The sequence below is a fragment of the Benincasa hispida genome, chromosome 8 (assembly GCF_027475165.1).
Source record: "Benincasa hispida cultivar pf3 chromosome 8, pf3_genome.v1.1, whole genome shotgun sequence".
Lineage (NCBI taxonomy): Eukaryota > Viridiplantae > Streptophyta > Magnoliopsida > Cucurbitales > Cucurbitaceae > Benincasa > Benincasa hispida.
In genome coordinates this window covers 20905008-20923342 of record NC_143485.1, presented here as the reverse complement: position 1 = coordinate 20923342, position 18335 = coordinate 20905008, and the positions used below count along the sequence as shown (strand labels likewise).

Genomic DNA, 18335 nt, shown 5'->3' with positions numbered 1-18335 from the left:
AAAAGATGTAAATATTAAAAATACAAGAGCTAAAATTGAACAAATCTAATATTATAAACACAAAAAAATATTTTAAATAATTAATAAATAAATAAATAATAAAATGTAGGGCCACATGGGTTCCAATAACGAAACCCACAATCTTTCCAATTCATTACTTAAACCTCTCTAAACCCTTTCCATATTCGACCACAAACCTTAAACTCCAAATTTACATTTTTTGCCACTATCTTCCTAATGCCGTCGTTGTGGCTCACGTGCTTGGCTGCCGGTTGCCGCACGGCGGTGGCATGCTCTATAATCGCTGCAGCCACCGTGTACGGCCCGGTTTTCCTACGGCGGCACGTGACGTTTCCGGCATTTTCTTACGTCACCGCCATTTTGATAGTGACGAACGCAACTCTTGGCGACACCGTGCACGGCTGCTGGCTGGCACTTTACGCCACGCTGCAGACTGTCTGTCCGGCTATGGCGGTGTTTTGGTTGATCGGACCATCGAAATTCTCATACGAGACGATCGCTTTGACGGTGGCGCTGGCGTCCATTGTGGTGGTGCTGCCGAGTTCTAGCCATGTTTTGGCTAAACGGATTGCTTTGGGTCAGATTGTGATTATTTATGTGGTTGGTTTCATCGGCGGCGTTCAGACTCACCCTCTCATGCACCCTGTTCATGTTGCTTCTACAACGGCGATGGGCGTCGCCGCCAGTCTCCTTGCCACCCTACTTCCCTTCCCACGTCTTGCTTCTCTTGAGGTTAGTTTTTTTCCGTTCAAGTGGAGATTTCAAACCTCTCAATTTTCGATTAAGAATATATATTTTAGAAAAATACTTTGATGCACCTGGTAATCCATCACATGTTATCATGTTACAAATTGTTCACTTTTTTAAAAAAAATATTTTGTCCACTTTGTGTGTTTAACAATATGAGAAATTCATATTTCTCTAACCCTTAAATCCGTTGAGTTAGATATTTATTGGCGATTTAAATTGTATTGTCAAAATAGTATAACTCAATTAACATAATGAAAGTTTGAATTATCAATTTCAAAATCAAAAATTCAATTTTTCTATCTGATAAAAAAATAGAAGAAAAAAAGTTTAGGTGATTTATTGTTTTACTTTGCATGTTATTTTTAAACCTCAATCAATAAAAAATTAAATTATATCTCATTATTAGGGTGAGAAAAAAACAATAATACTTACCATTGACCACCGTAAAACTTTGACAAGATTTTGACATTTGAGTCTCACCTTTCAACATTTCTCTTCTTTATTTGTCAACAACAACATCATTAACAAATAGATAAATAAAATGTACATTTAATTTATAATTTGATATCCAAAATTCACTTTTGGCTTTTACTCTTCACATTAGATTTTAAATTTTACTCTTGTAATTGAGCAAGTAATACCTAATATCATGTTTTCATTTTTTTTACACACCAAAAAAAAATATATTTATATATATATATTAGCTACATGTCAATTTTTTACTAGACAACTGTCTGAACTGCACAAAAATTGGTGCAACGGAGACAACACCTAAATTTTTCTCTTAATTAATTTTGAATAAAAGAACATACTAATGGGAAAATGGCATAATCTGTTTTTATTATCTTTCATTCATATATTATCAAATATATAATAAGTAGTTGTCTATACGTCAAACTGAGCATAACTCGACTGAAATAAAGCATGTAATCTCAACCAAAATGTCGGAGATTTAAATTTTGTACTCTACAATTTTTTAATTAAAGAATTGTTCATGCAAAGAAAACAATGGTACTATACATTAATGCATGTTACTTACCTTGAAACAAAATAATAATAAAATAGAGATGTGTACAATGGTATAGAAAGAGATCTGCTAAAGTATTTTGAGAATTCAAAATTTTAGATCTCAAACTAGAAGAATCTATGTTATATCACCTTTTCCATAAAAGTACTTTTAATGCTAGATCGTCAATTAATCTAGTACATGTTAATTCAAACAAATAACAAAGATGAAACTTTTTTAAATCTCAACGTCCAAAATTAAGATTCAAGGAAAAACTTTAAAGGATCCAAATTAATTTCTCATATACCCTTTTTGTTTTAACTTATTTATTTTTAAACTATGAAAGTAATGAAAGTAAATTGCAAAGATCATATAACAAACCTCCTCTTCCAACTTTTATGATATATTTGAAATCACTTTGTAAGTGCTTCAAAATACTAACTCAAAAGTTTTTTTTTTTTTTTCCTAAATTTAATTGATAAATTTTCAATTGATAAATTTTCAATTGTTCGGATCACATTTAGTAACCATTTGATTTTTTGTTTTTATTTTTGAAAATTAAGCTTATTTCATCTACATTTCTTACCATAATTTTCATCTTTCTTGAGTACAATGGTTGAATTCTTAACCAAATTACATAAATAAAAATAGCTTTTTGAAAACTACTTTTTTTAGTTCTCTAAATTTGGCTTAGTTTTTAAACTATTGGTGAAAAATAGATAATAAGGGAAGAAATTTAGAGGTGGAAATAGTGTCCATAGACTTAATTTTAAAAAAAATAAAATAAAATGATTACCAAACGAGACCTTAAAGAATGAATTTTAACTACTAATTGTTGATTAATAGTTTTTCAGCACTTGAAATATTATTTCAAATTCGTCTTTTGTACTTTTTATCAATACGTCAAAATATAACCTTGATGTCATATGTGTATAATTTAACGGTAAGTCAGTAATTGATATGGACTATTTCTTTGAAAATTAAAGACCGAAAAGATAGTCGTTATGAATTATCGAATTGAATACTAATAAATAAAATTTGGTATTAGATATACGTGAGAATTGACTAAAGGGAATAGTGACTATAGTACATCAACTATTAAGTTACGAATATACACACAATAGATAACTTATCATTGGAAACCAAAGCTAGTTTCTTTGAATGATGTCATTTTGCAATATGGTTATAAATAATTGTTTTTTTCTAGAAGAAATCTATAATAAGTTAAATATATAATATATATTAATAATTAAAAAAAAATCTATTATTTAATTTGTGAAGGTGAAAGAGAAGAGCAAAGCAATGGTGGACAACGTGGCAGAGCGGTTAAGGCTGTTGGTGAAAGCATTTCTTGCTGACAATGACACAGTGGCTGCTGGGTCCCTTTCTAAAGCTTCACTATTGTCCACGTCAGCAACCAAAATCTTACAACCCATAAAACAATACCAAGTAAGCATTTTAAAAAATCTTTTTCAGGTGATTTTTGCAAAGCTAAGAACTTGGACTACATTCACAATTAAAACAATTTTTATGTATAGGTTTTATTACAATTTTTGTCTTTTAATTTTGACGAGTAACGTCTATTTGCTTCTTGAGCATATTTAATCTTTTTCAAAATAAATCCGTTTAAATACAAAATTAAAAATTTACGAACTTATTAGATACGAAATTTAAAGTTTAAGAACTTATTAAATATATTCAAAATCAAGTTTAGAAATCATAAGTAGACACAAACCTCAAAATTTTTAGATTAAATTAGTAATTCCACGTTATAAATATAGAATTTAAATGACAAATATAGTTTATTGAAAATCTATATATTGCCTTAAAATTATTTTAGTTAATTAATTAGAAAAAAATTTATTTTTATTTTTCTATATTACCTTGAGCATAGTTTAATTAATTTTTTTTTTTTTTTAATTCAACTTTAAGAAGAGGATTCGAACTTTAAACTTTAAGCAGAGATTAAAAGTTGAATTTCACATTATTTCTTTCTAATTTAAGAAACAAAAATAATATATCTCGAAATGGATATCTTCTTTGAAAATTCTACCTATAAGACAAATTTGTCTATCCAAAAATATTTCCGTACAAACCTTTTTTTTTAAATCTTACATCAGCAAAATCCACTTATATGCAAGGTTCAAAAATGGCCATTGAAAATAATAATAATAAATTTTTTTAAGTGGAAGCATTTTTTTTTTCCAAATAGGGAAGAAGCACTAATTAAGTGCATTATCCTATTTCAGTTTTTTTTTAAAAAAAAAAATTAAGTTTTTTTCATTATATAACCAAACAATAAGAAAACTCTTAATATAAAAATATGAATTTAGTCCTCAAAATTTGATAAAATTTCATAAATAGTCTTTTATGGTTTGATATATTATATAGACTATTAGTTAAAAAGTATCGGATCAAATTATAACTTTTTCTAAACCATATGCAACAAATTTACAATTTAACTTATTGATGTGCTATAATCACATTTTCTATCAATTGCCTCAACACTAAAATTAATTTGAATGTGTGATAAATATTAGAAAATTATGCACAAGCTTAACCAATATAAAATCACATTTTCCATGACAAATCTATTAAATTCATGAATCTTAAAAACGACCAAATAGGTTGACAATCTATATGACACGAAATTGAGTGCTCAATGACTTTATTAGGTACAAAATAAAAAATCGATGAACTTATTAAACACTTTCTAAAATTCAATAATCTATTAGACACAAATTTGAAAGTTCAAAGACGTATTAGAAACTTTTTAAAGCCAATAGACTAAAATTTTCCATTTAACCTATTTTATTTCATTCTTATTTTATGACAATACATAGAGTAGAGAAATCGGAACTCTAATCTTAAAATCGATAATACAAGTTTTATATAAGTTGAGTAATGCTTAGTTTGGCTATTTTATCTCATTCTAAGTTGAAAATAACATAGCTCTACAATTACAATGACAGGAAAGCATGCAATGGGAGTGGATCCCATTAAAAATGTTCAAATTGGGATGGTTAAGCAGCAGCCAAAAGTTGCAAGATTTGGAAAGGCCCATAAGAGGAATGGAATTAGCTTTATCAAACATTCCTTCATATCCAATAGAACCATTTCAAAATGAAGCACTTCAAAAGGGTATAAATACCTTAGAGAATCACATCATTCAATCTTTAAACCAAGGCATTGCCTATCAGCCGTCCGATTCACATACTTTCCCTGAGTCAAACCCAGATGAAGATCCAATCAACACCCTCCATTCCATCCAAATAATCAACCCAACAAACCACAAAAATCTTCCCTCCCTTTTCTTCATATTTTGCATGAAACTTCTTCAACAAAAATCCCAAAACAACAACAAATTACCAAACCCCAAGAACTCAAAACAACAAGAAGAAAAACCAAATCAAACAAAATGGGCAATTCCAAGTGCAATTTGGAACAGCAAGAAAGTGATGGGAGCTCTAAAATCAGCAATTTCATTAGGAATTGCTGTTTATTTGGGATTGATTTACAGCAAAGAGAATGGATTTTGGGCAAGTTTAGGAGTTGCTGTCAGCATTGCTTGTACTAGAGAAGCCACTTTCAAAGTAGCAAATGTTAAGCTTCAAGGAACAGTTATTGGATCAGTTTATGGAGTTTTGTGTTTTGTTATATTTGAAAAGTTTTTATTAGGAAGACTTCTCTGTCTTCTCCCCTGCTTTGTCTTCACCAGTTTTCTTCAAAGAAGCAAAATGTATGGCCCAGCTGGAGGAGTTTCAGCCATTATTGGAGCTGTCATCATATTGGGAAGAACAAATTATGGTTCGCCAAAAGAACTTGCTTTGGCTAGAATTGTGGAGACTATTATTGGAGTTTCATCTTCCATTATGGTTGATATCATTTTACATCCAACTAGAGCTTCTAAATTGGCCAAATTTCAACTCACTTCCACTTTAAGAGAGCTTCAAAAATGCATCAACTCGACGAGTTTTCGTCCGGATGATTTGAAGGAAAGTTTGAAGGAATTGGGAATGCATGTTGGTGAGCTGAAGAAGTTGATTGATGAAGCTGAGATAGAACCCAACTTTTGGTTTTTGCCATTTCCAAGTGGCTGTTATGGGAAGTTGTTTAAGTCGTTGTCGAAAATGGTTGATTTGTTTGGTTTCCTTAGTTGTTCGGTTGAAGGGGTACGACGGAATCTTCCAGTAGTAGTACTGGAAGATTCGACGTGGGTGAAAGTCGGTGAAAATTTAGAGGAAGATGTTGAGGATTTTAAGGAAATGGTGAGTGGATTGGTGAGATGTTGCGTGGATGTGAGTTCTTTGAAATCATTGGAAGTGCTTGAGAAGGAAGTAGAGAAGAGGAATGGAGAGGATGATTGTGGGGATGTTGAAATGGGAGAGGGAAAAAGGGTAATTGAAATAGAGGAAATGGAGAAGGAAAAATTGGTTTGTTCATTTATGCAACATTATGTGGAAGTTGTTGAGCAAAGTGGTGAAAGTGAAGAAGGTAAAAGAGAAGCACTTCTGAGTTTTAGTGCTTTGGCTTTCTGTTTAAGCAGTTTGATGAAGGAGATTGAAGAAATTGGCAAGGCAACTAGAGAGTTGATTCAATGGGAGAATCCTTCTAGTCATGTTGATTTCAATGAAATTACATGTAAGATTCATGCTGTACAAAAGGGTGTGAAGTAAAAATGTAAAAACATTAATTTAAAGAAAGAAAAAGATATGATTTAATAATATTATACTTACCTTTATATCATTTTTGTTAACCATCATTGTGTTTTAAAGAAAATGACAGTTTTGGTCCCTAAAATTTGACTTAGGTTGCACTCGGGTCCTAATTGAGTTTTCAAATGCAACATTTTAATTTGGGATAATCTTGCTTTTGGTCCCTATCATTAACAAATATGGTCCTTCTGTTAACTTTCTATTATATAGATCAGATTGGATAATTTATTATCATCATTTTTAAATTAACGTGACTAAAATATAATACTTCTCAAAACCAAGCAACCCTCAACTAAAGGTATTCAAAAAACTAGAGAAACCAAACTGAATCCTTATTTAATTTTAGGGTTAGGCTGTATTTTTCAAGAACTGACCGGTTAAGTTCCGTTTGCAGGTTCAAAAGAAAAAAAAAATCAATCAAACTCAAACCAAACTGAATCTTTATTTAATTTTTAGGATTTTCTGTCTTTCTTTTCAGCCTCCTGATTTCACCACAATCAGACCCAAGTCAAACGTGCATAAACTTCTCTCTCGTTGCACACGACGACAACCATTTGCTACCTCTCAAACCTAGCCGCATCTCTTTCTCAATCGTCGCCTTTCTAGTTTCAGTGTTTTCAGCTCCAACAGTAATCATTTTGTCTTCCAAGTTTTCAAATTTCTTTTCCTCTGATTTAACAACATGGTGACTCAAAACTCATGAATGAAGCAGGCTATAAACTAATTTCCAACCAGTATGAGGCCAAGGTATAAATAATAATTACAGATTAGATAGATCGGTGACCAATTATTTCAATTTGAATTTTCGCCAATTTACAATAAATTATAAATTCATGAGCCTATAGATTAATCATTGATTAATTACAACTTTAAGAATGTGCGAATAAATAAACTCAACTCCTACTCCTAACCAGGTTCCGCGAACTAAACTAATCTTAATGTTTAGCCAATCTCACTATTTAGTTCACCTAATTAAGATATTGTATAACATATTATCAACAAAAAGGGTTAAAAGCTCAAATAAACAACCCATCATACTGAACTTCCATGAACCAAACACCCCTAAACTAAATGGGATAAAAAGTTGATATCTAACCAAATATTATAGAACACAGAAGCTTGTAGTCGACCAAGGAAAAGAGGTGTCAGTGTAAGATCTAGTAGTACATGTTTAAAAATAATAATAATAATAACAAATTCATTATAAGGTTCAAATCCAAAACCCTAACACCACAACCAGATTTGTCATTATTATTACATTTGGAAATTTTCAATCATAACCACCAAAGCTAACAGAACAAAGCAAATCTTATCAACCAGACCAGAGTACTTTTATCTTCTCAAAAGAAGGCTTAGAAGTATAAGACAGGCACCATATCAGAGTATCGGAATGCTGTGAATCTGTCACCAAGAAGACAAAGGTTCCCCTTTTTTTCTTTTTCTTTTTAAGAAAGACGAAAAGCATTAAACAAAATGCTTTTGTTATACAAATCGTCCTAATAGTTATACTTTAAAAATGCAGAGAGAGGAGAGAACAAAATAAAAATAAAAATTTATAACTAAAAGAAAGAAAGAAAAAAGAAAGAAAATAAAAACAAGAGTAAAATATGTGGGTGACAGCTCCATTTGACGTTCTACAAGACCCCCACTGGCACTAAGTGAACAGGTGAGAAGCCCCCTTTTAGCAAAGGTAAAAATTTAAACACTCACTGCCACAAAAAGCACAAGAGACAAACCAAAAGCTGCACTCGCCTGCAGCGGCCGCTTCCTCATAACATTTCCTGTGACTTCCTCACGCAGCGGCTTACCTTTTTCTTGAAATCTTCCCTCCTGTCCCGCCATTCCTTCTGCACCAACACAACACACAAGCTTCATCTTATAAATTGTACACAATGGATGGAACCACAGTGTGCTTAGTCAAACAATTCTTTGAATCAAGTTCAGTCCAAACATGTCACAGCTCATCGATAAGAACAACAACAAAACTTTAGACCAAGCTTTAAACGGAAAAAAATGGAAAAAAAAAAAAAAAAGATACATACAAGGCATATAAAAACAACAGTCCAATAAACTCCGGAAAGGAACTCAATCTAGAAGAATAAAACCTAACTAACAACTGTAAAAGGCCTAAGCCACCACTACCCAAATCGAGGCACTAAACCTAATAATCTCCATAACATCTCTTTAGTTCTCTCACCCCCACCAAAAAAATCAAGCAAAACCTCCTCCCCATCGACCATCATACCCCCTGCAATTCCTGCTCCATACCATTGAAACCCAAAAAGCGTAATCAACAAAGTAAACTACCAGCTTGCAAGGATATAGTCAAGGTCCTCCAGCTCATCGTTCCAAAGAGAGCATCACCGAGGCTCCACTAAGCCGGAAAAGTTCTCTACACATGATCTGAAGTGCGAACTTTCCCCTATAAGACTTACTAGACTTCTTGGAGATCTTAACCCTCAAAGGCGAGGAAATCAAAAGGGCGACAGAGGGAAGTGAGGAAACACTTAAGCTAGATAAGAAAACCAGAAAAAACCCTATGAAGGGCAAGGGTCAAGGTACAAGGAGTCCCTCCTCCCCCATAACATGAAAGGTTCCTTGAAAGCAAAAGTAGAAGCCTACAAATTGCAACGTCATATCCAACAACCCCTCAACCCAGTCATCCACAGAAACCTACAAGGCAACACAACGCATTACTGATAATCCAAATTCCATACAACATAAGAGAACACCAAACATAGCTCTCATAGCTTGACATTGCCATGGGCATGAGGGGGGCTGCTTCAATGTGCTGTTCCATGTTCCCCAAACATGCGTTGAGCCAAAAGTTGACTTGTGAGCTAGATTGAAAGAATTAGTTCTTCTGAATTGGGTTGAACAGGCACAACACATTTGAAATCGTTGTGTCGTGTCCGTGTCCATACTTGTTAGGTTTTAGGAGTATTAGAACTTCATTAATATTGCATGTTTTTGACATTTGGATATTTTTATAAGGGTGAATTGCAAAAACCTAAAGTATGGTGGTAGTTGCAATTATACCCTCAAAATTTCAATTTAAAAACCAAGCCCTCAAACTTTACAAGTGTTAAAATTGAACCCTCAAACTTCATAATTGTATAAGTTTCAGGATTCCATTTTTATCATTCGTGGGTTCAATTTCTATAATTATTATAAGATTGAGGGTCCAATTTTAACACTTTTAGAAGTTTAAGGGCCCAACTTTACAATTGAAAGTTTAAGAGTGCAATTGCAACTACCATGATACTTCAGGGATGGTTTTTGCAATTTACCCTTTTATAATGTATGCTCCGTACATATTATTTATTAATTTATGAATTGTGCTTCGCTTCACTCAAGCCTTGCCTTTTCGTCGTCTCTCTTGCCGTGGGGCAATCAAAGGATTTGTTGCCTTGAGTTGTGCCTTGCGCTTTGATGACACAAAAGCAACCTCGTATGGTGACATCATTATTCAAGGAAAATCACCACAAAAACTTCCATCAATCTAAAGAGAAGATTAAGTCTATTCCCTTCATGACACATGAAATAGGAAAATATGAACAAGCTTCAATGTCTTCCAATGGAGAATAGAAAATAAAGTGTAAAGGGGTATTTGTTGATGGCTTTTGTTCGAAGTTTAGAAAAATTACTACATTAGCCCTCACATATCTCCTCTAAAATGGAAGGTGGAGAAGCATAAGAAATCACAAAACAAAAGTTGAAGGTTGAGTTGAAGAAGTCAAGACTGAAAAGAACAGTTACAGGGCAAAAGTGAAAGAAGCAATATGAAGGATCAAAGGATGAGCGAAACCACATACACACAAGTGAGCACTCTCGTCACGATGTATGAATTGTATGATGATAAAAACTTAAAGATAGCAAAAACTTAATTAAAGTTCCCACCTTGAGTGGCAGTGAGACTACTAGCAGGCACTTGAGGCAAGACCAAGTGCACCTTGAAAACACTAGCTTGGTAGTTTGGCTTTCCCTTGAAAAAAAGACAGCCAAACTATCATCTTGAATTTCATAAGAAGTTTCCGTCCACACTTATAGATCCCATATAGCCTTAATAACCATTGAAGTCTCCTAAGATCACATCCAAACTTCCTAAGAGCATAGTAAGATTATCTTCTAGAATACCGTACCTCCTTTACAGAAATACATCAATACCTCTCATAACCTTCAATTATCATCCTCCTAGGAAAATTCATTCCCACTAATAGGCAAATATGCCACACTTAAGGCCCTTGCCCACTTCATGATTGTGCCCAAGAAACTCTTCTTCAAAATTGTTTGTTGGAGCCTGCTCACCTTAAACTTCATCCACACAATCATGGACCACCATCACATGAAGTTCTTGCTTTCTGCACCAGCATCTCACACAACCTATGACACCTCAAACTAACAAAGATATTCCATCACCATAATGAAGGCAAGGAATTTTTCATAGTGCTCGTGTCATTTGCAATCTCCTCAAAAGAAACATTTGCAATTCTTCCCAACCCCCATCAGTCATCTCTTTGGCAACAAAAGTCTTCTGCTCCCAAACAAAAGCATTAGCTAAGAAGCACAAACACTTTAGTTGGCAAGCATGTACATGTCTAACAAGTGTCAGACACTCCAACACTTGGATACGTGTCGGACATTCGTTAGTGCAATAGATGTGATAGACAATAATTGTCCAAGTCAAGGTAGGTCCAAGATTTTAGACCGGCCTCGAACTCTTGCTAAAATATTAAATAGACAGAGAAATTTTGAGTGTGTAATACATCAAACTAAATTTTTTTAATTCTAATTCTATGTATACAAGTGCATAAATTCATTGACTTTGAATTTCCTTCCTGTCGAAAATATATATACATATTAAAAAGTATATTTTAATGAATGTGTCATGTCTGTGTCGTAGATTTTAAGAAAACGATGTGTCACCATATCCATAATTGTGCTTCTTAGCATAATAGCTTCTAGATTTTCATCTTCTATCAACCTACCTCCACTCTTGCCATCCCCTTTCTTAATTACCCTCTGATACTAGAATTTCCAGCTTTGCTATTCCCTCTACCCATTAATCATTGGTGAACCCACGTAATGTGCAGAATGCGAGATGAGATTATAAGACGAAAGAATATTGAGACAAAAAGGATGTGAGATAGAAAACACTAACCAAACAGGTGGTGGAAAGCAAGAGTGATAAACTATTACGGATATCAAACAGGAGAAATGTACAAAGAAAACAATGAAAGATGCAGAAACAAGAATGGGGAAGGACACATGAATCAAAGGAAAAAAGAACTGTAAAATTCAGACGTCAATGTTGCTAATCGTTTCTTTAATTTGGCTAATATAAATTGACAATGCATTCACATACAAAGTACTCAAACAATAGCAACTACATGTGGCCATATACGAAGCATAGATAGAATAGAAGTGGCAAAGGAGTAGGAACAATCACTTACAGCAGCTTCAACATTTGCAGGTGATTCATCATTTGGGCTCGATAACATTGATATGATACTCAAAACTATGCTTTCAACCTACATCGAGAACAACAGTGTCTTCATTAATATTTGCAAAAAACCCAAGGAAAAGAGTCTTTAAACCACATCATTGAATTGATGCTATGACTGTCAAGAGGCTCGAAAAGAAGACTAGTGAACATTGCAGGCAAGAAAAAGAAACAATTAAGGGATGCCTACCTCTAGGAGATATACTTTTAAGACTGATATAGTTAAGTAAACAAATCTGAGACCCATAAATATATTTCACTAATTTTAGTCTAAGAAACCTGCACAACCATATCTATCTAGTGTAAATATCAATTTTGATCTTCCTGCTATTTAATGGCCCATTCACTTCATAACTTGAGGATTTAGCTTATATACAGAGCCTTGATTCAGATAAAATGGTCAATCACGCAAAAGATAAAAGGATTTCCCTCTCTCCCTGTTGGAAGGAGGCAACTGCCTAAGAAAGTAATGTCCCAGTAGCTTCCTAGAAATGATATGCCATGTGCGCATAGTTAGTAGTTCGAAGCAAGATAAAACAAAAGAAAAGCTGTTGGAAGGAGGCAACTGCCTAAGAAAGTAATGTCCCAGTAGCTTCGTAGAAATGATATGCCACATGCGCATAGTTAGTAGTTCGAAGCGCCAAAATCCGATACTGTTGTAACGTTATTGATTATTATTGTTTAGAACCACTAAAGCTTAGTGCAAATCCCACATCTAATCAAGACTACCATGTCACACACCCAAAGCCAGAAACAATGTGACTAAGCCTCAAAACTGAAGGCCTGCAATTTATATTATCCAGGATGATTATTATGGGAGCAAGACTGAACATCCAAGAAAGGGGAAATTGTGGACACCACGGAAAGACAAAAGAGTAAAATTTGAGCAACAAAAAAGTGTATGATGATGTTAACTTATTCATGAAGGATTGCAACATACCAAGAGCATATTCAACCATCTAATTGAAAATCATGGAACTCAACTCAATCCACAGTTGAACCACCAAAGTCCAAATTGGAGTTGATCCTATACTGTCTACGTAAGGTCCAACCACTAATTTTTAGGTTTTTCTATGCATACCATGCCTCATTCTCATCTTGTTATGTGCTGAGACAGAAATGATAAATGGTACAGTTTTTAAACCATGGAGGGGATGTCTACGCACAGAAAAGGTAATGGTTTTTTAAGGACATCTCTAATAAGATAAAGCAATCAATAAAACTATAAAAGTCATTCTTTCTTTCAGAAATAAAACCGTACGAGATCTTGAAATATAAATGCCAGATAAATTTCTAGTGTTCTCAGTCTGAAGGTACACCTTTTTTACATCATATTGTTGCCCAAACCAGCTTGGGACATCCACTTGACCATAATACATTTGATTTTCAAGGAAACTCGTAGAATAATAAATCCCAATAGGTGGTCACCTTGACTTGAACTCATCCTTCCTAAGCCCTTCATTATTTAGATGGCCCTTACTGATCACTAAGCCCAAGGTGGTCATATGATTCACTGTCTAATATTCCTTCTCCATCAAATTTTACAAGGCTTGTACTATAATCCGGTAAAGAATGAAACTCCACAATATTTAAATTAACCATTAGTGTTGATGGAGGAAATGAGCGCTCCCAATGTTCATGGATAAAAGAAATATTTTAAATAAGCAATGGAAAAGAAAACAGGGTAAGCAACTATTTTAATTTAAATTGTTTAATGAACCTTCCCAACCAGTCATCATCTCCTCTGTTCAAAAGTTTGTCCATGCATTATCGCCAAAAGTACAAAGTAAATAGAGAATAATGGCCATCCATAACTTTAAAAAAATTCAATTTTTACAAGATGAAAATGACATGTTTTCAAAGATTAAAAAGTTGATTAAAAAAAATAATAAATACCGTATGAACAGGGGTCCAACGCTCACTAGCAAGCTCATAACCATTAGGATCATCACCAGGAGGATGAAGAATTGAAATACAAACACGCCCATCGGGATAAACTACAATTCAAGAAATAACTTAAATCTCAAATACTTCAATGAGAAGAAAGAGAATACTGAATACCAAATAATATAATAACAAGAGTGACAGACCATTAGGATGCCAAATTTCAGAAGTGAACTTCACAGAAGGAGGACTATTTGGATAATTTGATGGAAAACTCATAATGGCATTAAAGAAACCCCCCTCACTGCAATTAGATTATCATAACAGCAGTTCTCATTAGATACATATTCAGATATTAACCAATACAAAAACAACCAAACAAACTTCAGGTGATCAAAACTAGCCAAAAAAAATACTATAATAACCAAACATTCGCAAAGTGAAAATTCGGGGGTTGGCAATGAAGAAAGCAAAGGAAGAGTAAGAGAAGAAAAATAGTAAATCTCCCAAATTTTATCCAAAAACAAACAAGACAAAGGAAGCCCCTAACCTCAGCTAATATATATAACCAGGTCATAAAAAAAATAGTATAAACCCTAAACGAAAAATTGAAGTAGTGTACACATACTAAAGCGTATCAGGGGGACCAATAATCGTAACACTCCATTCAAATATATTGCTCTCATCCACTAGACCAGCGGAGAATCCATCGACAGGATTCTTGCAGAGATCTGAAAAACAGAAAGAGGGGAATGGTTAAGACGGCAGTTCAAACATCAAAATAAAACCCTACGAGTCGATGATTGAAGAGAAATCGGATTAACAAAAAGTAAAGAAAAATCAAAATTGACCTTTAAGCTGCTTCTGAAGGAGAAGACTTGCTTGAGAAACAGCCATGGGAGATTGCAAAAATCGTTCGATTCAGCGAGAGCCCTTCGAGCTCCTCGATTGAAGAAGATGAAGAGAAAAAAGGAAAATAATAAGAGAGAGTCTAAAGAAGCTGTCACTCGCTATTTATATAGATGCTACTGTTGAGAAAAAAAGGAAAAATAAAATAAAATAAATCGTGCACGGGTAAATTCATGGGGAGTTGGTAATTGTATCCAATAGTAGGATGCCACGTTTGTGAAAGGGAATTTTATTTACTATCTTAACGGTATGAGTACCGCTGTGGATTTTTAATTGAGGTGATTCTTATTTTGTTCGGAGGGGCCAGTTGAGAGGGTAAAGGGAATGACTTTGGTCTTTTATTTTTGAACTGAACAAATGGGAATTTCCGTATTTAAATTTTTGTGTTTCTGAAAATCAATTTTATTTTTTTGGATATTGCAAAACTAGTCAATTCACATATTTATATATTAGATTCTCTTGATTTAACAATAATAACTTTAATTATCTTTTTAGGGCAATAGTGTGGGTGGTGGGTTTGAAATTTTGACTATAGAAAAAGATAAGTACGTTTGTTTTGGTATAAAAATAGTCTTATTGGAACCCTTTATTTAGATTCGATGAGAGTCGATAAGAATATAGATCAAGGTGTTAAATATGAACTATAAATTAGAAAAATAATAATAATAATTTTTTATAAGAAATAAGTTTAATTAGTGTGATTTGAATTTTGAAATTTTGTTTTAAATTAGTTATATTGTTTATTTTTTGTGTTTAAATTAAAAAGAAAAAGGAAAATAATATATATATATATATATATATATAAGCTTTTGATTTTTATTTATTAATAGAAAATTAAAATATCACAAGATTGAATGAGTAGTTTATCCCGAATCTTGTGAGTTTCTATAAATCCAGTTGTTTTTTTTTTCCTTTTTTATCGGAAAAAAAAAAGGTTTTTTTTCTTTCTTTCTTTTTAGAAATAAAATCTAGTTGTTTTAACCCACAAACCTTTTTTAGGAAAATAATATCTTTTTGCTTCCGAGTGTTTTACCTTTGTTATGGAGTTGAATTCTAAATTTCAATATTTTAGACGTAACCATTTGGTTTTTTTAATTTTGTTTTTTAAAATTAATCTATTTCATTCATATCTTTTATAATAATTTACATTTTTGGTTGAATTCTTAGCTAAATTTAAAAAACAAAAGCAATTTTTTAAAAACTATTTTTTAGTTTTCAAAATTTGACTTGGTTTTTTAAACCATCGGTGAGAAGAAGATAAATGAAGAAATTTAGAGGTAGAATAAATATATATAGGCTTAATTTTCAAAAACGAAAACATAAATAAATTGATTATCAAACGGAGTCTTAGCGTTATACTTAGTTTCTATTGATTTTCACATTTGGTCTTTTAAGGTTAACTTCTAAAAAAAAAAAATATGATGGGAACATTTTTAATTAATTTTAGTAATTACAAAAAAAAAATAGTTAAGGCTAATTTGATTACGATTAATTTAGGTTGCCTAACCATTTTCTTTTTTTAAAAAAAAAAAAATTTTAGCCTATAAATTTCATATTTTTACCTCTAAATTTCTTGTTTTGTTATCTACTTTACTTTCTTTTCAAATATCAATCCATGTTTTGAAAATTAAATAAAGTAGTTTTTTTTTTAAAAAAATTGAAATACAGAATTTAACTAAAAATTAATTAATTAATATAAATTATTACCAAAGAATAAAAGTAAGCGTTTATTAAAAAATTAAGATTAAAAGTGTAAATCTTAAAAATTAAATTAAATAAAAATAAAACTCATGGGAGGTTGAAACTTACCGACTACAACTAGGCTTAAACCCTATATTGTTCTTTTTTATGACTCCATTAGGTTCTGAGAATCTTCAACAATACACACATACTCTTATAAAATCTAAATAAAATGCTACACTTTGCTAGTTAAAAACATAAAAAGGTGAGAAAAATACCACTAGCCTTAAAAAAACATGGGAAAAAAATCTAAAATTAAGATTCGTTTTATTTTCCAAAAAGAAAATGAAAACAATAGAAAGAACCAAAGAAAAATGAGTTCTTATAATATGATATTGTTTAGTTTAGACATAAAAAAGACCCGTGTGATAATATTCCCGTTATTCCCGTTTTCCGTTTATTGTTTCTTTAACAAAAATGATCTTACGTTACAAAAAACTACTAAGGCCACTCCAATACTAAATGCACCACTAACATCTCTTAAGCTTTTAGTTGGTATGTATATATATATATACATATTAGAAATCTAATCACTTCATCCCTAATCTCTAATATCTAAGAGAGACTATGATAGATAAACTTTTGATTTCCCTTTTATCCCTTCCAGTTGATGATCATTAGCTCATTGAGATATAATTTCACATTTAAATCATTAAAAAAAAAATTCATTTTTCTCTAATATCTATTTCACATTGAATAAATGGGAAAAATTAAAAAAAAAAAAACATATCTTATTATCTAATCTCTAATTCACGAAAATATTTTTTTAAAAAAATCACATGTTATCTTTAATAATATCTACTTCTCTATAATAAAGATATTTTTTTAAAAACAAATCATATTTTATTCTTTAGTCTCTTATTCACGAAAATCTTAATTTTTTTCAAAATCACATTTTATCTCTACTATCTATTCCAAGTTAAATAAAGGTAAAAAAAAATAATTAAAAATCACATTTTATTCTATAATCTCTTATTCATGGTTTTTTTTAAATCATATTTTTTCTCTAATAATCTCTACTTCACGTTAAATAAACAATTCAAAAAATGAAATCAAATTATGATTTGAGATCTAAATTTTCTCTATAAATAGCTAATTTCAACCTCAGATCATTTTCCATCCGGTATCTTTTCTCATTTTTCTTCTCATTTTTTTAATTTTTTTAAATGGCTCTCTCTATTTTTTTTTTTTTTTTTTTTTTTTTTTTTTGCTTTCTTCTTCATTTTTTTTTTGTATAAATTTTGTTGTAGTTATTCTTTTTAGTTTCGTTAATAGCAACATGTTTCTCAATGTTTCTTTTCCTTCATTGAGAAGTTTAATTTCTCTCTTTCAAAATATATCTTATATCTTCTATAAGAAGATGTCACCTCTCTCTTTCCTTTTTGTCTTTCCTCTTCAATTTCTTTTCACTTTTCAATTTTGTAAAAATGTATAGAGTGATTTAATGTAACTTTCTTTTATATGTCTTTGTAGTTTTTTTTCTTCTATGCACATAGCATATTTGCCTATTAATCCTGACATATCAAGCAATTTAAAGGCTGACAAAGTGACAGAGAAGAGAGTGATTGTTTTAATGTTTTGGTAGTTTTTTTTACGTTTTAATTTTTGTAAATGCACATCAATGCATTTACATAGTTTTGTTACATCTTTGTCAACATCCTTCATAGTCTTCTTATAGGACAATGGATCTTCAACATAACCATCAGATATGACGGCTAGGGTTTCTGTTAAATCCATATAACGAATAGGCAGGTTTGAAACCCTCTCACTACGTCGAGGCTCTCTCAACTATTGAGGTGGATGTGAC

The 18335-nt window shown here is 31.9% G+C and overlaps 2 protein-coding genes across 2 annotated transcripts; one reads left to right on the top strand and one right to left on the bottom strand.

The window, feature by feature from the left end:
• Nucleotides 1–192: 192 nt before the first annotated feature.
• LOC120083972 (uncharacterized) lies at nt 193–6518 on the top strand. The gene is made up of 3 exons (XM_039039879.2): nt 193–753; nt 3059–3226; nt 4750–6518. The coding sequence occupies exons 1-3, from the start codon at nt 238–240 to the stop codon at nt 6451–6453; spliced, it is 2388 nt and encodes a 795-aa protein (XP_038895807.1). The 5' UTR covers nt 193–237; the 3' UTR covers nt 6454–6518.
• Nucleotides 6519–7894: 1376 nt separating this feature from the next.
• LOC120083593 (ubiquitin-conjugating enzyme E2 7) lies at nt 7895–15204 on the bottom strand. Its single transcript, XM_039039413.2, has 6 exons — nt 14731–15204; nt 14508–14610; nt 14086–14183; nt 13892–13992; nt 11946–12023; nt 7895–8339 (listed from the first exon to the last, which is right to left on the bottom strand). The coding sequence occupies exons 1-6, from the start codon at nt 14774–14776 to the stop codon at nt 8262–8264; spliced, it is 504 nt and encodes a 167-aa protein (XP_038895341.1). The 5' UTR covers nt 14777–15204; the 3' UTR covers nt 7895–8261.
• Between the last annotated feature and the right edge of the window lie 3131 nt (nt 15205–18335).

What these genes read in the sequence shown, in the direction of transcription:
- LOC120083972 (XM_039039879.2), top strand. Translation starts at nt 238, where the DNA reads ATGCCGTCGTTGTGGCTCACGTGCTTGGCTGCCGGTTGCCGCACGGCG. An exon ending in CACGTCTTGCTTCTCTTGAG is followed by an intron (nt 754 to 3,058) that starts GTTAGTTTTTTT and finishes TAATTTGTGAAG; the next exon opens with GTGAAAGAGAAGAGCAAAGC. An exon ending in AACCCATAAAACAATACCAA is followed by an intron (nt 3,227 to 4,749) that starts GTAAGCATTTTA and finishes TTACAATGACAG; the next exon opens with GAAAGCATGCAATGGGAGTG.
- LOC120083593 (XM_039039413.2), bottom strand. Translation starts at nt 14,776, where the DNA reads ATGGCTGTTTCTCAAGCAAGTCTTCTCCTTCAGAAGCAGCTTAAAG. An exon ending in GGTCCCCCTGATACGCTTTA is followed by an intron (nt 14,184 to 14,507) that starts GTATGTGTACAC and finishes ATCTAATTGCAG; the next exon opens with TGAGGGGGGTTTCTTTAATG. An exon ending in TGAAATTTGGCATCCTAATG is followed by an intron (nt 13,993 to 14,085) that starts GTCTGTCACTCT and finishes CTTGAATTGTAG; the next exon opens with TTTATCCCGATGGGCGTGTT.